Below are 22336 nucleotides of genomic sequence, written 5' to 3'. Positions count from 1 at the left end.
TGCCAGCATTATCATAGTTCACAGATGCTTCATAGCACGTATTAACATTCTGCGCTGCCAGAAGCACCCAGAGATCAGCACAATTCTTAACAGTTTTTCCGAAATCAAGCTGCTTACCTGCAAGAACGAGCCGTAGACGAAGTGAAAGATGCGACGTTAAGACTAACCGCGGAGAACAAGCACCTTTTGAGAGATGGTAGCGAATTAAGGACAAGGGGGAATATTAGCATCCGGGTTTCTTCTAAGCTCCACAATATGGCTAAAGTAGATTTCTCCCTTCATGAGGATATCTCAGCTTAGACCGACCTCTGGTCCACGGAAAGGGTTGGATAGTTCGTCCACGAACTGAGGATCTTTAATCACCCACTGAAAAAGTCAAATCTGCTGGCAATTAAGGAACACATTGTTGACAGTAGACGAGTGTTATCTGACACAAGGAGCAAAATACAGAAGAAGAAAGGACAGGTCAGGGAAAATAAACATTTTCTTGCTGTCCCATTGCACCTCTTCAGCGATCTCCCTGTTTCTGTAAAAAACACTAAGAATAGCATTCGCTTCAAGGAGCTTAGCGACAACCTCATAACATCTGAGGAGGAATGTCTAGCAATTACTGCTAAAGCGGTGAAGGTAGCTCTTAGGAGCACGAAATTTTCCATTGCAGGGCCACATTTAAAGTCGGAGATGCCTATACCACACTGGCTGATGTTAGGATGCACTATACTCCTAGCAGAAAAACGCAACTTCATCTGCAACTTCATCATAAGATCTTTACGGCTATCCTAAACGACAGGATTGATTGAGGAACTAGTCATGTGTGAAGAGAGATGTATGAGCAACATGGCTTAAAGAAAGGCGTAGCGGGATGTCGAGAGAATCTGCTTATGAATAGATGTGTCTGCAAAGACGCACCATCTTATCAACGCTCCCTATCAATGGCCTGGTTTGAATACTAGAAGCAACATTTACTATCTCATCTGGAAAAAAGTCTGAAAACTAACAACGTAATCTGTATATTGTAAATATAAACTCACTGTTGTATTTTTTCATGGATACTCTTAAGATTTATGCCAGGAATCCAGAGCAACTAAATCAAGTTCTAAGGATTGTCGAGGAGTACACTCTGGAGATTATAATGGAGTTCGATTTAGAAAAATTCGCTAAAGTTCATTTCAATCAAAGAATACTTAATGGCATCACAGAAAACCATGAGATCGTCGACAGAAGTTCTATACGTCAGAATGGCTCAAGAAGGACTTATAGATATCGGGGCGTGCTGCAGTGCCGCATTTAGGACGTAACGTCTATAAAGAATGCTCTTCGGTGTAGATACAAATGTCTTATCTGGAAGATTTCGTCTGTCAAACTGTCGACGTGAAACAAGGTATTTGCAACGAACATGCTTGTCCTCTCGGTAGTAATCTATTCATTTAGATTGATTTCATGCACAAAAAAAGATCTCAAATCCCCCGACATCGGGTCACCAAAGGTTATACACATGAACAAAAGCATGCACATTACGTGGTTTGTTCCGCGCCTTTATATCTAACGCAGTCAAAATGGTGCCGGACTACTGAATCTCAAATGAGCTCGAGGAAGGTGTTTGTTCGAAGTATTTCGTCCTTGAAATTTTGTAGTGGTGTCACTGACGCAGGGGATCAAAGAATTCTAATATGAATGTTGCTTCTTTTATTTCAGCTTTTAACTCATACTATTTTGCATAATTATATAAAACTGAGATAATAAGACACCACTTTTTACATTTATTTTGAAATCACTATATTTCGAATTAATTATAGTATGCCATGCAGTATGGTGAGTATTGAATAAAATAGTGTTTTGCAACGGATAATTGAATATTATATTATTTATAATAAACCTGCCTATATCAGCGTCTTTGACAAGAAAAAATCTATCGAGAAAAAGTAGCCGCTTAAAAAAACCGTATCAAAAGGATATTCAATTGTAAACGGAAAAGAAGAAGGATTTATCATGCGTTCAAGCAGGGTTATTCCTTTAGAGTATCACTGATTTTATAATGAAATTATGAAGTGATTTATTACTTATGTGTAGAATAATTACTTTTTTCGATGATCATATTTATTTAAAAAATATAAACATGATTTTCTCAGGGAAAAAATATTCGAAGATTCTACAAATATGCTATATAGTATTAAGCATAATACATAATATACGTATCTTCAATTTCTTTGAGTAAATTAATATTATTGTTTTTCAATAAATTATGTTAATGCATTTATTAATGTATAAGAACTATAATTATCCTGGACGTTCTCTTTTTGCTGATATAGACAGGTTTATTATAAAGAATATAATATTCAATTATCTGTTGCAAAACTATATTGTATCCAATACGCACCACACTGCACGGCATAGTATAATTAATTTATAATATAGTGATTTCAAAATAAATGTAAGAAGTGGTGTTGTATTATCTCAGTTTTATATAATTATGCAAAATAGTATGCACTAAAATCTGAAATAAAAGAAGCAATAGTTATATCACAAAACTTCGATCCCCTGCGTCAGTGGTACAACTACAAAATTTTAAGAATGAAATACTTCGGCGAACGAACGCATTTTCGAACAAGTTCGGAACCAATACCTTTTTAAGACAGATTCGGAACGAGCACCTTCTTCAAACGAACTTCGAACCAGCACTTTCCTCGAACAGATTCGGAACAAACGCCTTCTTGGAACAAGCTGCGAACCATCACCTTTCGGAAGCAGATTCGAAACGAACACCTTATTCTACTCAGGCGTTGATATAGTTGCAAATGGGCGAGACCTTTTTCTTAAAATGCTTAGGATGCATAAAGAAGTGAGGAAAGGAGGGTTTCTGCATAATGTAGCGGAGGATTTTTCTGAAACACTTGGCCTTGACTTTACCCTTGTGAAAAAGAAGTATTGGTAAGTATTGGATCCAGTACTTTTTTCGCGAAAAAGTAGTAAATTTCCAATACTTATTCGCGAAAAAAGTATTAGATCCAATACTTACCAAAACTTCTTTTTCATAAGGGTACCATCAGGGGTGATCAAATGCATCAAACGTTACTACGTTTCCATCAAATCTCGTGATTGAATTCAAGCACGGAGGGTTTTATTTAAGCGTATCTAAACGATGTCATTTCTACTTTAGTATACCGTCGCCACATTGTGAGCCAAGACATTCCCGATGATAGCTGCCAAGCGTTCCATGCACACTCCGAGCAGCTAGAACAGATACTATCTAGTTTTCTATGCAGGAATGACGTTCATTCAAAGGCATAATGCGCCACTAAAAGTTATATTTTTCCACCTCTGTCACTTTAACGGCCAAAAGCTCCTAGAGAAATAGAGTCAATGATCGAAAATTAGAAAAGCCGTCATTGTTATCAAGTCGTTAATGAATACGTGTCGTGTTCAACAGTTGTAGTTAAAAATGATATTACGTAGCCTAGTATGGGTTTCGAAGCTAAGAGGTTTAGTCATAATGTAAGCTAGTTGGATCTTTGAGGGAACCCAATTTAGAGATATTCGCTCGTATTTAGCACATTTCTTGACATAATTCGAATGTGCACCTGTCATATGTCTGCGTCGATTACCACTTCTGGTTTCCGTGCAAATAGTGCGGCCCTGTTATCACAGTTGAGTATGGCAGGGAGAAAAATGTCCTTGGTCACCCGAGTCAAGGACTTGCTTATCGAAATTATTTCCTGACAGGCCTGACTCATAGCCACGTACTCGGCCTCACAAGTTGAGAGAGTAACATAGCTCTGTTTGCTTGATCTCCATGAGATCGTGTCACCAAACTGTCGTATCACATATCCACAAGTGGAGATTGAGGATTTACAATCCGCAAAGCTAGCATCTGAATAGCCTATCAGAGCTTCTCGTCGTCCCAATGTTTCTCTGTTTCAATGTTTCTTCTCGTCGTCAAACCAATGTTTTTGGTACCCCTCAAATACCTTATCTGGACGAGTGGATCGAGCTACATACAGCAAACTACCAACTGCCTCTCTGTGAGGAAAATCAAAACTTTCCGTGTCACATAAGTCACTTTCGTTATTTTCTTTCTGTCGTCGTTCGTGATTTGGCAACCTGTCGTGTAATCATTGCAGTATTTTGTGGCAACTCGTTGTCAAAACCAAGTTCCGTAATTATTTTATCATTATATGTTTCCTGAGTTATTGTCATAACTCTCATTTTTCTGTTTCTGCATATCTTCATACCTGAATAATTTTTGGGTTCTCCTAGGTCTGACATTTCCAAAGCAGTCATCAGTTTCGATTTGATTTCCGTCAGTTTCTGACTGTCGTTGCTAGCTAGGAGAATATCATTTACATATATGAGCAGGATGACTCGTTATTTTCCAGAGATATTAAGAAACAGACAGGGACCGTAGTCATCGTTGACTAAACCTAAGGAATTAGCAACTTCTGTAAACTTCTTGTTCCAGCGTTTTAGACTGATCCGTAAGCCGTAAATGGCTTTGTTTTTGTAGTTGATTACCGAAAATAACAGTCGTATTGACGCTAGTCTTGAGACTGTATCGTACGTCTCCTTTAGATCGTATGAATTTAAAACTTTGAATCCTCGAATAACTAATCTCTCTTTATATTTAGTTTTCCCTGAACCTTCGCTTTTATGCTTGAACACCCACCGTCAGTCTATTATATTAGGTCTTTTACCGGCTTTCTCTACCTTTGGTCTATTTACGTTCGTCCACACCTTATTCTTTTCTAAAGATTCATACTCTTCATCGATCGCTTTAAGCCACTCGAGTTTTTCTTTTAATTCTGTGGCTTGTTTAAAGTTTTGCGGATCGTTATTTACTGTCGCATGTAAACAGTATAGAATTTCATCGTTTGTGATGTCAGTGGTATTTGCAAATTCTTCATCTATTGTCGAGCATTCGTATTTTTCAGAAACAGTCGTTGCGTCAAGAAATTTAATAAAACTCGTGTCTGTGATTTTTCGACTTCTTGTGGCATACAGTTCTCGTCTCCTCGTTTGTACTGTCTTCTGTTTCTTATTAGAGCTTTCTCCCTCCGTTTCTAATAGTCATTTACGAGGTCTACAGCGTTTTTAGTCTGTTCTCCCTCCGTTCCCAAAGTTGTTTTGTCGTTTTTAGTGGTGCTGTCATTATCCTCAAATTGTATAATTTCGTCGTTTGTAGATTGATTCGATTCAGGAAGACACCAGTGTCTTATAGAATGTTCTGTGTATCTATCACCATAGACAATTTTTTCGTTAAATATTACGTTGCACGATTCAAAGAAATTACCGGATACAGGATTTAGAAACACTTATCCGCATCGAATATAACCTACTAGGATTCCGCGAACTACTCGTCCCGAGAACTTCGAGTCCGGCTTTCTCGTTATCGCACAATAGGCTAAACAACCAAATCTTTTAATTTGTGTTACATCGTAGTCATAATTCGGGCAAAACTTGTCAAGAGGCGTTTTAAAGTGAAGTGACTTATGTGGGGTGCGATTATATATGTAGAACGTCGCTCTCAGAGCCAAGTCCCACATATTCGCTGGTAGCTTGGAATCAAATAAAACAGCTCGTATCCTTTTCTGCAAGTTTTGTTTAAATCTTTCGGAAACTCCGTAATGTTGTGGTGTATCTGGGAATGCAGACTATCGTCCAACGCCCGCGCGAGTTATCACATCATTGTTGTAGCCTCCCATGTATTCTGTACTCTTTTTCCGCAAACCGTCTTAGTGATGATAAATTTTCAGAGAGGGACTTTGCGTAAATGCGAAATTCCGTCATGGGATTTTTATAGTATGTTTTGGACAAAATACTAACTAGACCTTTGCCTTCTGTCGTTAAATCAGCTCTACTGTCTTTATTAGCACATTTAATAATGCCGTTAGTATTTGTCTTGAATGAGTTAAAAATTTCTTTTGTATTACTAAAGTGCTATGTAGCACCAGAATCGACTATGAATGTCACTTATTTTTCTTTTTGTATCACTTGTTCGTCAGTACTGTAACGTGTACAATGTGTGTGACAACTAGTGGGTGGAAAAGACTTTTTCCTTCCGTTAGTATTGTTTTTAAGTTTGTACCTACCTTTATTCATTGTTCCTTGAGCATTTGCAAAATAAATTTTAGGAGAACTGCTAGTTCCCGTGCGAGGCTGATCAGGATTGTTATTTTTGTTCAACTTTTTACGGTCGTAGTGTTTATTTACATACCGTTTACCGTCGTAGCCATTTTTTTAGGAAATTTTTAGTTTTGAAAGTTCTTTTTACTCTTCAATTTTTTCTACTTTCCGTATGCAGATAACTGTCGTACGTCTCGTTTTGTCTGTAATTTTTATCATTATTATTTTTTGGGCGCCCTTTTCCAAGCCTAGACCGTCGTTTAGGGCAATTCGCTGCAATATGGGTCGTGAATTGCTGACACTCGAAACATTTTCTTAGGTTTTGTCCCTTCCTAGGGCACTCGTTCTTCATGTGCCCAATGTCGTCGCACTCACAGCACCTTTCATTAATATGTACTGCTCGTTGATTGGTGCTGGTGTACGACGCTGTGGCAATTGCACCAGCTTGACTCACTGGATGAGTACTGGTGCTGGCTTGCGCCATATTTGACTCGGCCTGGAGAATGAACATTTTTAACATCTCGTAAGTTAACCCTTTACCTGTTTGATTTTTGTTCATAAATTCAATTGATTGAATTTCAGGTAATTGAATCATTATAGCGTTGTACAGTGCGTCTCGTTTTTCGTCGTCAGTTAGCGGGGTGGATCCTAAAATTGTCTCGTAATTTGTCATTATTTCTTCAAAGCGTTTTAAAAAGTTCATTGCGATTTCCCGGCCCGTATTATATTGAATTGAATATAATTGTTTCCGGACACTAATACTCGTTATGTTTACTTTACATCGTTTGACCTCTCATAATTTCTTTAGAATTTCAACCTGATCTTTAAGAAGAAATATTTTAGTATGGTAAAATTTATCTGCTCTGTTAATTATAATGTCTCGAAATTTGAAAAAGTGTTTTTCTTTTATTTTAGTATCTAGATCTTCTAGTGGGGTAACTGTCGTGTCTAATACATATAACAGATCGTTAATTCTTAACTCAGAAGCTAAAAACTCGTAAAAATGTTCAAATTTGGTTTGTTGTTTTAATTTATAGCCGTGCTTGGTGTCGCTATCTTTATCTATACACTGTATTTTGATTGCCTCTGTGACTTGTTTTGTTAACGCCTGTGTCTTTTTTCCCAGGATCTAAATTAATTTCTTCATCATGAATTACTGTTTTACGGGTTTTTTTCTGATTCAAACTGTCATTTTTTGTCGTTCTTTTCAAACAGTCGTTATTAATTTTAGTGTGCTTGTCACTGTCACTCTAGGGTACTGTCGTTTAAGTGGTCGGTGTCGTATATGCAAGACTATTGTTTGGAGAAAGGATCACATTAGATGTAACCTTAGGCCCTTTCAACCACACCTGATCAGCCTCTCGCATTTTGAGAAACACTTTGAGTTTTTCCTGCATCTTCGTGTGTAGGTCCATCGTCAGAGACATCATCTTCTCTAGTCTCTTGATCTTTTCATCGATCCTACCTTCGATCTGCGCGTGATCGACCGCAGACTTGGAACCGTCGTCTCGTTCACTCTCGTTACCGTCATTCACTGGAGTGACCACACTGTCGTTTCTCCTCTTTCCCTCACCGTCGTTCGTGGCAGATTCATTCGTAACAGTTTGGCTGTCAATGTTTTGGTCGTTTTCGAAACTTCCGTTCTTTTGGAGCAACATACCTATATTTGAGAACAAACTCGGTAATGGTATATACTTATCGCTTCTTTCGTTTTTGACAGTCGTTTGTCGTCGACGACCCTGTCGTTCATTCGTTACTTATCGTTAGAAGCAAATGCGGCTTACCTTCGCCACTGTCATTTTCATTACAGTCATTTTCATTTTCAACATGCACACCTTCTAGCAATCTTTCCTCTTCACTCTCCGAGGGATCCATATCCGTTTTGGAAGCGATTTCTGGATCTAAACGGTTGCGGGATGTTTCTTAAACTCCTGCGCCGGGTTTTGGTTTATTTTGGGCTTTTTGAAGTTCAGCCCTTACATCTTCCCACTCCGAGTGTTACGACTTCCAACTCCGAGTACTAGAACTTGCTCTAGAACTATTAAGATCGAACACAAGTTAGAACCGTTCAAAAGCAGCATGCCCTTTCACACCCGTTATTATCGTGTGCTACAGGCACAAGTTTAGTTGTTTTTGAATTTTTTGAAATAAACACAATTTCCTCTAATCCAAACAACCCAGTCAAGGAGATACGTATGTCAAGTGAAAAGAGCACATTCAGTGATTATTTGCAATTTATATTTTTCTTTCGTCAAGTCCCTCGTTTAAGATAATTTTCTTAATATACATTTACACAAGAAGAGAAGCATTCTTGACAAGTAAAACTAAGATTTTCGGATATTTCGGTCGTTCTTGAGAATTTATCGAAAAATAATATGGCGTCTTTGTGGTTGTTCCGCCACACCATAAAGCACGGACCCTTCGACTGGCCCTGTCCGCTAATACCGCTTGATAGACACGACACCATTCGCCCATTGTTTTCTGCTTGAAAATGTGCCGCGTCTATGATTCCGAGCTCTCTGAACGCATTCACCGCACTGTTCGTATCTTAGTATTAAAGAAAAGGAAAAAAACTTTACTTACCCTGTCGTAAACCGTCGTGCAGTCGCAAACAGTCGTTATCCGGCAAAGAAGAAAGCCTCGTGGTAGATAGGCACCTCGTGGAGAAAAGCCCTCGCGAAAAGAAGAGATGCCTCTTGTACGGAAAAGAAAAACTGTCGCCAAGAACGCCTCGTATATTCAGTCCCGTATAGACACACCCCTTGTAGAATAACTCCTCGTGTAAAACAGCCTAATGTACAGGAAAAATGTGGATGCACTTGCGAAACACGTCCATTATCGATCCTTGATCACCGATTCACTCGCGCAGTGGAAACGAGCTACTGGTTCCCATAACCTATTGAATTGGTTGAGGGTTTTGCCAAAAAATAAGAACAACTTTGTAGGAATTAACTTGTCGTTTATTCGTGCTTCGCATGGGCTACTTTAGCAAGACTGAGGACAGAGTTGACTCGATCCCAGAAAAGATATCACACAGCACTGTTCAGCGGGAAGTCACTATGTGTGGTTAGAGTTCACAAGATGTGGATTGACCTATTAAAAATCTTTCGATAACCATTATTGATCAATCAATAGCGATTCAGATTAAAAAAAAAGATTGTATTATTTTCATGAATATATAAGTCTTTGGTTTCGGTCTGAGAAGACGGCCGGATACTAACTCCCATATATTACAACGCTGCTGAAGGCTAGTGACCTTCTCAGCATAAAACAAAAACACAAACCCAAGACGACTCTCTCGGTTCCAGTTCTACCTCCCCCCTCTCCCAACCCTCCCTTATTAACTGAAGTTTTTGGTGAGACTGACGTTCTAACTACAATCTTCACTACATGACGCTTTGATACTTAACTTTGACATGATTTCGACTCAGAAAATAAACTTATTGCATAAAGGTGGTATTTGGGCGTATAATCTAAACAATGAATAATACGAACTACAAAATAACCTCGGAAAGGACTGGAACTTTTAATGACAAAATGCATGCACACGGAAAATCTGAAGGTCATGTTTCAGGCGGCGAATGGAGACTGGGTGTTTGGAATGCTAGGGAAGTTAATTATCTCAAGGTAAAAGAATTGCGTGAAATTATGGACGTGAGGAAACTAGACATTTTATGTGTGCCTGAAACAAAGAAAAAGGGATGCGAAACCAAAGACATAAAAAACGGCGTGTTGAAAGGCGGATTTGAAATATGGTCAGAAGTAGACTGTGGATCACATGGTAAACAAGGAGTAGGTCTGATTTTGAATGAAAGAGCAAAGCAGCATCTCGGAGACCATGGTTTCGTATCTCTCAGACTGATGTGGGCTAGAATGAAAGTAGGAATCAGAAGACTATTTATCATAGCATGCTACGCGCCAGTTCATAGTGATCCTAGAGAAGTAAAAAACGCCTTCTGGGACACTTTAAATGACACAATAAATATTTGCGAACACGGGGAAAGAATAATTCTACTAGGAGACATGAACGGTTGGGTGGCCATCCAAAATGAGGATACAGAAAGAGTATTAGGTAATTTTGGGGATCGAAGAACAAACTATAACGGAGATAAATTAGTTAGTCTATGCTTAGAAAGGGGTCTGTTTATGAAAAATACTTGGTTTAGGTATAAAATTATCCACATGTACACCTGGTCTAAAGGAAATAGCCGCAGTATAATTGACTTTGTTGTTGCGGATGAAAGACTAAGAGTGTTAGTCAAAGATACAAGAGTCATGAGGGGTCCTGAATGCAATACTGATCATTAGCTTGTGATCTCAAAAATTAACTTAGGTCGGGGATGGAGATAAAAGAGAACCAAGAAAGAAAAACAAACGCGCATCAAAATTGAGAACCTACAGAAACCGGATTGGCGAATAGGTTTCCAAAATAAGATAATAAAAAGCATAGATATGGCAACATGAGAGGATCGTATAAAAAACGAAGTTATAGAGGGCGCCTGGACAATCTTACGGGATATCCCTGTTAGATTACGATCGAAGTTTGTGGTACCGCAGTTGTAGGAAGAATATCTGGTGATGCGTGGTGGAATGATGAAATTCAGGCTGCCTAAAAAGCAAAGAGAGAAGCGTACAAGAGAACTTTGAACCTCACAGGTCTTAGCAATGAGAAAAGGAATAGACGTAGAAATGATTATAGACATGAAAACAGAATACTCAAACGATTAGTTAAGAAAAGTAAAGATACAATTAGAGCAGAAGAAGAGATGAAAATACAAAACGACTTTGAAGGAAGCAGTACCGAACGTACTATACGGTAGCGAGAAATGGGCTTATCAAGAAAAAGATAAGAGTAAAATTAACGCACTTGACATGAGATTCATGCGCATAATATGCGGAAAAACCCTGATGGACAAAGTAAGTAAGCAGCGTGCCCAGAGGTAGACCGCGGAAAGAATGGTTAGAATGTGTGAATGAGACCCTAGTTAGAAGAGACATAAGAAGTCACAGAAACACAAGATCCTGCACGAAAAAATTCATGGACATAAAAGAAGCTAGAGAAATATGCCATGCCAGGAAAATATGGCGGCAAATAGTTAATAAAAAGAGTGTCAGTAGAGTGAATGACGCCTGAAACAAAAGACCTTGGCCACTCATGGACCCAAGTGGGGAACCTTACATAACGACTTCGTGGGGTTCTTCGCTTGGGATGATTGCTAGAGAGATTGATCAGTAACCTGGGTCGGAGCAGTGTTGCGGAACGAACGTGTTATTTACTTAAATAACACGAGAATTCTGGATCAATCTGAAAATTCTCTATCCCTTCCACACACTACTCCTTTCCCCTACCGAGTGAGTCACGCCTACTCTGAAAGAGAAATGGCTTAATGCTGTAATAATAATAACAATACCAGCAGTGCATAGATCGATAGTACGTGGTCTGTCCAAGAAGTTCGTGCACTGAGTCTATTAAAAAATAGAGCGCTTTCTTTCGGTTACAGAAATGGTATTACCTTCAGAGTATTCCCCACAGCAATGATACATTAATCCCAACGTTTCTCCCACTCTTAAAAACAATTTTGCATGTCTTTTTCTTCACGGTTGTTCAGGCAGCTCGTCGTAAAAAGTTTGATGCTTGCGACATCAAAGAAATAAGTACCCCGAATATTAAATTTCACATTGGGGAACAGGAAGAAGTTACACGGAGCTAGATCCGGCGAATAGAAGGGATGATCCAATGTGAAGATGTTGTGATTTGACCAAAATTGCCGCACAATCAGTATACTTTTCGCATGTTCAAATTGTCTTTAAAAATAGTGAAAACAATTCCTCTACTGATCCCTACCACCTTTTGAAGAAAAATGAGTGCACGAACTTTTTGGATATACCACGTACTTCGCAGCGATGTTTTACTCTCAATCAAGTTTTGAGACCCTGTATCGATAGCTTTAATCTTCTTGAACACGAAAGTATCCTGTCTGCCGCATTTTACTCGTATAATGAACGCGCATGAACTACATTGCATCGGTTATTAGCAATCTATTATTAGAAAATAGACATCCTCCGATAGGCGCATTTTATAGAAAATGTTGATAGCTCACATGGATTTAGCATTAATAGAACTTTTCATCAAAAATCAGATGGACTCACTCTCGTCGCTGGCACTGAATGTACTTTTTTGATGGCTGGAAAATGAACGAGTGGTTTCGCAAGGAGGCTTAAATTAAAAATTTCCAAGTGAGTGCTTGAAGTGAGACGTTCCAGTTTGCTCGTCTCAAGGAGTATAAAACGAGTGGTGAGAATGACGTCACAGAAGTAGCAAGGGATGTCGAAGGAGCGGTTAGCTATTTAATTCAACTCGAGAAGCAACAGTAAAAAGGGCGGGACTACTGCGGGATCTGGCAGTGTAAGGTAGGTACTTCCGTTCCCCCGCTGCAATCGTCGAAAGCGAAAATTGCCCTCGTGGCGATCCATCTCTTTCTCTTCTAGACGAGAGCTGGCACTTCCGTTAATACTAGCTCTTAGAATTAATTATCTACGATAACGACTCGCAACCTGGCTCCTAGGATTCGTCCTCCCCATTGCCTATCACAACAGCCCCCGCTTAACTCTCCTTTGAAACTGCTGTCTTTCTAAAAAAGGTATTCGAGCCTTTTCTTTCTAGATCCACGAATGAAAGAATATTCTCTTAACGCATGAAGCTTTAATATCCAGGTTTCTACAGGTCAGAAAATTCTGTAAATTTAGGAAAAGTCAGTAAATGTCAGGGAAAACCTAAAAGAATCAGGGACTTTACGATAAACTTAAATTGAAGTTAGTTTATTTTCTTGAAAATTCAACAATTTTGTTAAAAAGTCATTCTTTTTGGTAGAAAATTCAACTGTTTTCTTGAAAATTCGTCTTTTTGGGTTGAGAATTTAACTATTTGTTCAGAAATGAAAATATTAAGTTCAATATACGAATTCATTGTTAAAAATGCATTTTCTATCGTAGAAAATTCATATTTTTTTTATAAAAATGCATTTTCTATCGTAAATTTATTTTTTAAAACCAAATTCTATTTATTGATTTCAAATTATTTATGTCTTACGGACCGTAAGACATAAATAATTTGAAATCAATAAATATCAACGGTCGAAGAAAGGATTGATTTGTTTCATCAAATCATTTTACAAATTCTATTTTTGGTTAAAATTTATATTTAGTTGAATATTCGACCTTTTTGGTTGAAATTTAATCTTCTGTATTAAAAATTCATTTTTGTGGTTCAAGATTCATCATTTTAGTTTATAATTCATTTTTGTGTGTAAAAGTTGAACTATTTTGTAAAAAATTGATATTTTTGAAAAATTTGTAAGCAAATAGACAAAATTTTCAACCACAAATATGCAATAAATTTTGTACTAAACAAAATGTATTTCATATTTATGGTTGAAAATTTGTCTATTTGCTTAAAAATTTGATTTTTTGCGCAATAATGTAATCCACGTGATAGAAAATATACTATTTGATTCAAAATTAATGTATTTTGTTATGAATTCATTTTTTGGTAGAAAAGTAATCTCGTTGGTTGAAATTTCACCTTTCTATTTAAAACTCATCTCTTTAGTTTGAAATTGAACTACTGGGTTAAAAAATTAATTGTTATGGTCGAAGATTCCTCATTTTAGTGAAAAATAAGCTTATTTGGTTGAAAATTTAACAATTTTGTTAAGAATTCGTTTTTCTTCGGTTGAAAATTAAATTTTGTAACTGAAAATGTAATTATTCTATTTTTGCTGAAAAATTGACATATTTTTTAATTGAAAATGAAGCCATTTTGTAAAAAAGTAGCCTTTTTGTTGGAAAATTAATCTGTTTTGGTTGATGATCGAACTAGTTTGTTGAGAATTAGTATTCTTGGGTTGAATTAAACTATTGTTGAATGATAATAAAAATATTTGTCACTTATTTTGTTCAAAATTCATCTTTCGCCGCAATTTTTTTCTATTCTTAAAGCGCTAATCTATTCTTTTAATTAAATTCATTATGAAGATTCTCTGATATGTTTAGTTTGGCAGAGATATTATTTCTCTCATTCTATTTTAATTCTATAAATAGAGAGGACTTTTTTTTATGTAATCATATACATTAAAATTTGGTAAGGATATTAATAAACTCTTCTTTTCTTTTTTTTTAAGCTGACCTTTGTATTGTACCATTTTGTATTGTCTACAATACGTAAAAATAAAATAACATGAGGTAATATTCAACTAGACAGAAAATAGAACTAAACTTATCGTAATACTTATTTATATCGATTATTTCAGAACTTAATGGACTCATATTCCGAAAGATATAAAACTGATTCTATCTTTTAAATCTTAATTGAATTTATTCAAGAAAAAATATTTTCTAAATATTCTGCATTTCCGATTAACACGTCTTTGAGTAATGTAACCAGTGCTTTTATTTGTTGCGTGATAAATTTCTGAAACGGTAATTAACATCACTTGATTAATTATAATAATCATCATATCTATAGTTTATATTAGATGTTGCATATTCATAAGAAAATGTAGTACTATCAGAACTTGAGCCATCTTTTTTTGTATTGGACAGTCGCCTTTTAGATTGATCTTCGATATGAATTGACACATATTCCGAAACGTTTAAAAAAGATGCCACATTCAAAACCTCAATTGCATTTCTTTGAAGAAAGATATTTTCCAAAGATTCTGCATTTTCGAGAGATAAGTTTTTAAAATCTGTAAAATAGTTGTCTTCGAGATTCAAATTTCGGATCCTATTTTGTGGTGTCATCCATTCTTCCGGAAGATTTTCAATTCTATTATTCGATAAATCTAGTTCTTCCAAAGAGATTAGATTTAAGAAGGCACGTTTTTCCACATTTGATATGTAATTATTACTCAATGACAAATACTTTAAAACTCGAAAATCTGAAAACAGTTCAGTAGGGATGCTTGCTAGATTATTGTTTACTAAAGTGAAATTTTGAATATTTATTAGTGGAAAAAACTCAGGGAAAGTCGTCAAACGGTTACCACTGAGAGATAAGACTTCAAGCATAGTTAATGGTTTAAGTGTATCCTTTCTAATTGTTGTGATGCGATTGTTAGAAAGATCTAAAGTAATCAAATTGCTTGTTTCAAGAAAAGAATCTGATTCAATTTCAGTTATCTGATTACCTGACAAAGAAAGATGTTTTAATTTAGTCATTCGATTCAAAGATAACCATGAGTTATGACAATACTGATTACATAAACTTTCAATTCGGTTTCCATCTAATGCCAAATATTCTAAATTGTACAGAGTTGTCCCATTGACATGACGTATAGAATTTCTTTCCAAATAAAGATAAGTTAGTGTTGAACGAGGAATTTCACCAATGATTTTATCTACAGAACTTATAATGTTGTCTGATAAGTATAAATGTCGTAGATTCAAAAATATATTGGTGTTGGAAAAACTGTTTAAACTATTTTGACGAAGATAAAGGTGCTCTATATTGGAAAACGTATCGTGGAAGTTAAAGATCGAATTCTGGTCTCCAAAATGATTATTGTCCAGGACAAGTGTTTTTAATTTACTATTTTTGACACTAAGACGAAATGCAGGTACAGATACTCTATTATTAGCAAGATTCAAGTAAGTCAAATTTGGAAGTAATTCGAAAGCAGTAGGTGAAACATAAATAATATTGTTGTTTGAAAGATTCAAACAGGTTATGTGTGAATTATTTATGAATTTTTCATGGATTCTTTGTAATCCTGTGTATGATAAATTAAGGGATATATTGTCTTCCGTTTCTTCACAAAGTCCGGTGAGTATGGCAAAAATGTTTGTATCAGATTTTGATGATGCGTACGAATCCGTTGTTGTATGTCGTTGAAATTCTCCAAAAGAATATGGAGACCCATTGATATAGTCAATTAACATCATAAAGAGGATGAATGTTTTCATTTTTACAAGATACTTATCTGAAAAAAATATATGGCTGATTTACTTATGGAATAATTCTAAAAATTCTTCTAAGCATATGTATTTGAGTCTTAGTGCAAATCAGAGGTACAAAAACTCTGCTTTGAATATTTAAATTATTTACATTTTGTAGAGAATTCTAATTAATTTTTGAAATAATTTTGGAAGTCCAGTTTTTGGTTGGTACTTTAAAATAAAATCTTTGCTTTATTTTAAGCATTGCTGTTTGTATATTTTGAGTTTAGCATTGCGTTCAGTATACTCTTTTGAGAAAAATACAATCTTCTGAGTTTTGGCAGAATTCAGAAAAATATTTAGTTGTTCCTCAAACTGCGGTTTGAAAAAAAAAGAAAAAGTTATTATCAAATTAAAATGAACATTTTATTTTAAAAAATTGACTCGAGGGAACAATAATTTTATTTTTATTTTTCCAAAAATTAGGAGTCATTTTGATACTTATATAAATACTTTGTAGGGTTGTCAATTGAGAAAAAAAATTAGGTCTTTTTTGACTACCCTAATAAGGATCCAGCTATACGAACCGAAATTACGGTACAAATAGCCTCTTTTCCATCTCCGGGTATTTGAACGAAAAAATCCAGCTACTTGTACCGTAATTTCGGTACATGTTGCCAAGGACTTTTTCTCAAATAAAATAGTCAAATTTACTGAAAAATCAGTATAATCCTTGCTTATTTTAAATTTGGAGAGTATACGAACTTTATAATATTCTGTTCAACAGCTAACAGCTATTCTGTAATTTTCTTTTTTTTTTGCAAGTCATCTTTATTTCACTTCAATTTTTTTGTAATTCTTTTGAATATACTCAAATTCAAGTGAAATAAACTCTTATAAATTGTACGAAATACAATCTAAAAAAAAAATCAAATTGGATCATTCCATTAGTTCGAACTTGTATACAAAATTTTCATTTTGCTTTTATATTATTATCATTATCATTATTTAAATATGAAGGAGATACCTCACGACAGTAGATCATCGTTAATTTAAAATATACCAATGTGTACGCGTGTAGAAGATGCAAAGGTAGGGCTGCTCGGGTATCTGACCAGTTGGTCCCACTTTAATCGGGGTCTAGTCGGGACTACTGATTAGTGTCCCCGACCAGTTCCGTCCCAAGGAATTAGTCAGGGGCTGGCCAGCCGACCCGACTTATCCCAGTTGGGGTCTAGTCGGGTACTTGTGCGGTCCGTACAATGACACGTCTGTCCCAAAAAAATAGTGTCGACTTTAAGATTTCCAAAATCAGAGTGTATCAACTACTATATTCTACTTCACTAGCATGTTGTATGTATTTTTATAAAACAATGATTTAAAGACAAAAATATTTTTAATAAGACATTTTTTGTGAGAACAAAAATTATTATTGTTTCAAAACGGCATTTTACTTTCCAAAACAAATAGAATAACGTCTACATAGCTCAAGAATCAATATTATACTTCATTTTGTTAAATTAGATAGAAATTTTACCGCATAGGTGTGTGATACAATTCCTAACCTCAAAATGCAATTTTTCTGTTTTACTTAAAAAAAAGAACAAGAATTGGATATTTTTCGCTGTTTCCAAATTTTTGTATAAAATATAGAGCTATGATCATAGATGGGAAGTATTTCTTATTTGAAATGTTGAAAATTCTTGCGTGAAGTAAATTAGGAGTTTGGATAGTTCAGACTAGAAATCGAGCTCTCGTTTTAAAGTCTTTTATACAAAAAAGTATTAAGATTAGACATTCTCAATCAATGACTGTAAAACTCATATGCTATCGAAATCGAATTAATTTAACTGTCATACACTAACCATAAGAATGAACCTAACTTCACAAATATTCAATTGTTCCCCTGCTATTTCAATATTATTATTTTTCGGCTAAACCACATTGAAATTGGGGTTAGAAAAGATCGACACTACCACTCAGCGGCGAAGATTAATAGTAAATAGAGTGTAGAATTTAAATTCTAAAAAAGACAAAGTCAATATTAAGTTTTTAAAGTAATTTAACTAGTCCCCGACCAGGCCCCGACTTTAAACGTTCACCAAAAAGAAACCAACTAGCCACCGACCAGTCCCCGACTAGGAATATTGTCTAAAATGTTCTCCGACTAGCCCCCGACTAGTGTCCGACTTTTATTGGGCCAAGTAGGTATCTTTCTACCCGGGTATATGAAGTAAGTAATTTCATGTAATTAATAGTTGAAGCGTGTTAGTAAATTTAAATTAATTTAAACGATTTAGCTTGTATTTGTACTTTTAATTAATAATTAGTCTTTACTTTTCATTTTGTTAGCTTCTGCATTATCTTCGAAAGTAAAGCGCAATATGCGAGTAGAAAATTGTATCTAGCAAAATTTAAAAGAGACACATTATTATTCTGTTACACCACAATTTTTCCACACGGTCGAAAAATATAGTACAAAGAATTTTTGTACTTCCCTTTATTTTTTAAGAATTATATGTGTAATATTTCTTTGTTATGGTTTCGACAAGATTATTATTTAAATAAAACGTTATTTTGAATAAATTTTCCTGTCTGTATTTAGAGATATTTAGATATTATTTTAATCATTTTATGTGTTATTTCACTGAGAATTGTTTCTGATCAAAAAGGTGTACAAATGCATATAAAAGTGTTAAGCCTGAGGTTGATTTATTTCCTTTATATATAAAATATATTGCAACAGCGGGCATGTGACACAGTTAAATACCTATATTATCGAACACACTTTTTCAGTTTACTCGATGTTTTTTTGAACCTAAGAACTTTTTTGGTAAATAAAATATCTAGCTGAAACTTTGGAACATGTATTAGAGTACAATTAAATACGTTTAGGTACTGCATTTTGGTAGGAACTTCAATGAAAATTATTTCATCTTTTTTCTGAACCTTAACATTTTATGCACGTTCAAACTTTTTTTATACATAAAATATCGGTCTTAAACTTTGAAAAATGCAAGAGCCGAAAGAAAACTACCCTGAAGAACAAAGCTTAATAATAAAAGATGTAAAAAAAAATTTTCAACAATCAATTCCATCGGGATCAGCCGGTAACGTTGCACACGTAAACACGAACCCTCTAGAGCCTCGTTTAGTGGCCGCCAGGGTTCGTATTTTCGTATACAACGTTACCGCCTGATGCCGATGGAATTGATAGTTGAAATATTCTGTTTTTACATCTATTATTATTAAGATTTGTACTTAAACGTAGTTTTCTTTCGGCTCTTGCATTTCTTAAAGTTTGAGATCGATATTTTATGTATAAACAAAGTTTGAACGTTCAAAAAATGTCGAGGTTCAGAAAAAAGATAAAATAATTTTCAGTGAAGTTCCTACCAAAATGCAGTACCTAAACGTACTTTATTGTACTCTAATACATCTTCCAAAGATGTATTCTCACTAAACAATTTGCTTATTTGCTGCCTTATTTGCTTCTTCAAAAGGAATAATTCATGCAATGATTAAATACATGTTTTTCTATTAATGATTACATTTTTTAACATTATAAATTAATCTAATTTTCTTATCTTTCAGTAAAATGCAATAATATCACAGCTTAGTGAATTCGCTTTTGTTCCACTTTTTTTCTAAATACACCAACGCCAAATTGTGAAAGTTTGAGTTATTATTTGGATCAAATAACCATTTCTGCTCCTCGGAGATAAATTTTTGTATAGCGGTACTGATTTTTAATTTTTTAAACAAATATATTTCATTTCATTCCCGCTATCATATATCTAAATCTGATATTTAAACAAATATCCGTATCCGCATTTGTGTACTACTGCACTATGTATGTTGAGCTTTCCGGGTCTCCACAATATCTGAAAATTCAGAGAATTTGTGTTGTCCTTGAATATCGCTAAATGGACACAGCGCTTTAAAAAAAAATTAAACATAAAATTTTTATAGATTTTGGAAACTCTTGTCTTTGACGACAATTTTTATAATTTCTTGATGATACTTTAAACAAATGAGTAGCCATTTTGCCTATTTCTTATTATTAGGAAACTTGAATAAAGAATGAAAAATGTGTTCAGTTAGAATATTCAAGAATAAAAAAATCAGTTTTTATTAAAATAACGATTAAAACTTTGGCAACTTAACGTTCGTATATTTGAAAACAATATTCCTGTCACAAAATCGAATCGATTATGATTTTTACTACTAACACATTCGACTGTGAAGAAAAAGTAAGAATTTTGTTTTAATTAGTGATATTTTTGAATGAAAATATTAATTTAAATAAATTATTTAATCATATCATAGAAGTTTTATATATGAGGAAGCAAATCGCTAGGTTACAAAACATCTACGAGCAAAAAATTAGAAAATTAAGATAAGAATATTCATTAGATATTGCTTAAAAGAAACACATCGCTGTATAATGCGATTATCAAAAATACCCAAAGTGCGGAATTAGATTTGACTCACCCAGTTCGCGAAGAGCTCTCACTTGACTGAATAGTAAATTGTATATGCGATGCAGTCTCTCTGAATTCATTTTATAAGAAGAAAGTTTCTTGACTTCGTATGACATGTGATATAATATAACTTCTGATATACTTATCTACAGACGAAACAACAGTACTTCTCTTTCAGTAAGATTATTTTAAGACTAACGGGTTATCTGCATTCTGTCCTTACAGATAGAAACCTATGCTTTTTCAAGCTAGCAGTATTTTCGTGACTATTTGGAATTGATTCTATATGCTGAACTTAATTTAATTGTTATGTATGTAGTACAGTCATGCGAATACTAAACAAAATAACATACATTACATTTTATTATTAATGCCCAAACCCATACGATTTTCGTCTTAATTCAAATTTTATACTTCCTGTACTCAGAATGTTGTTTATTTGAATCAAACACTGTTGTGAGTGTTAAGATGATTTTGTCCATCAATATATTATTTCCGAATACCTTAATCATTAAAAATTGCAAAATTAATCTACATATATTTTTTAACATCACTTGTTTAATTTTAGTATTTTATATTATATTTGAACTGCAACTAACAATGTAGACTAAATGTTTATCAGATAAACACTAAAATGCCACAAAAGTTTTAATGTATGTAAAAACTTGATCGATTGCAATTTAATGAATCTGTGAAGTCAAAGTGGCCAAGAAAAATAAACAAAAAATAACATTAATTGAATGCAAGAATTAAAAAATACATTTTTTAATAGCCGTCTCCATCATTTCGTTTATCAAAACCATTAACTCTTTAAGAATTCAATTTTTTCCATTTGTGTAATTCAACATTTTTTAAAAATAATTTTTCTAATTTTTTAATTAAATTTAAATTCTAAAACTACGTTTAAAAATTTTATTTTTCAATACTTGTAATAAATTAATCTTTTTTGTTGGATTTTACTACTGTTTGAAAAATATATACAAAATATTATAAATTAAATAGTTATAGAAATAATCCTCGTGAAGAACTTCAATTTTTAAATTAAATTGTAACTCAGATTTCGACTTGGACTTGGGAAAAAAGGCTTTTCGTATCAAAATTTCAATATAAGAATAGCCAGAATTTTGTGATACGAGTATACACTAAAATCAATAAATCAATTTTATTTTATGAAGTGTATACAAATTTACAAACTGTTGATATTATTATAAATTTTCTAAACAATGTACTCGAAAACTATACTGCATACTTGCAGTTGAAATTTTATGGTAACCAGAACTTTGGCTGCACCCGCGCGCGAAGATGAAAATTAAATTCTTGTCATGATAAACTAAACAAAATGACTTGAACTATTAAAGATATAATAAATTTTTGCAAAACTTTACTTGAGAACAGAACCTTAGACACATAGATAAAATTGTATGTTATTTGGAATAACAGAATTTGGTTTATGATAAAATATGAAACAAATATAACCAAACTAAACAGATTACCAAATTCTGAAAAACAGCACGAGTGAATATTGCCACACAGTTATATTCTAAAATTTATGTTAATTGGACCAATATATTTTATTGTAGTCGTGTGCGAAGATGAAAAATTCAATTTCTATGAAAAAACATACATTTTCAAACAATTAAAGCTATTACCAAATTATAAAAAATAGCACTGAAGAATATTATCACACACCCACATTAAAAATGTTACGTTAATCAATCTTGTACATTTAGTTATGGCCGTGCTCAAATGAAAAACCAAAGTTATTTAATTAAATAAAAACGGTAATATTTATCTAATAA

The 22336-nt window shown here is 34.2% G+C and overlaps 1 protein-coding gene across 1 annotated transcript; it reads right to left on the bottom strand.

The window, feature by feature from the left end:
* Nucleotides 1–14317: 14317 nt before the first annotated feature.
* On the bottom strand, nt 14318–20589 carry LOC117180820 (leucine-rich repeat-containing protein 15-like). Its single transcript, XM_033373340.1, has 2 exons — nt 20548–20589; nt 14318–16097 (listed from the first exon to the last, which is right to left on the bottom strand). The coding sequence occupies exon 2, from the start codon at nt 16078–16080 to the stop codon at nt 14614–14616; it is 1467 nt and encodes a 488-aa protein (XP_033229231.1). The 5' UTR covers nt 16081–16097; nt 20548–20589; the 3' UTR covers nt 14318–14613.
* Between the last annotated feature and the right edge of the window lie 1747 nt (nt 20590–22336).

Source organism: Belonocnema kinseyi, chromosome 9 (genome assembly GCF_010883055.1).
Source record: "Belonocnema kinseyi isolate 2016_QV_RU_SX_M_011 chromosome 9, B_treatae_v1, whole genome shotgun sequence".
NCBI classification, from domain to species: Eukaryota; Metazoa; Arthropoda; class Insecta; order Hymenoptera; family Cynipidae; genus Belonocnema; species Belonocnema kinseyi.
Note: the sequence above shows the minus strand (reverse complement) of the source record. Positions and strands in the feature narration are given on the sequence as shown.

Excerpts from the sequence above, each read along its gene's own strand:
- LOC117180820 (XM_033373340.1), bottom strand. The coding sequence starts at position 16,080 with ATGAAAACATTCATCCTCTTTATGATGTTAATTGACTATATCAATGGG.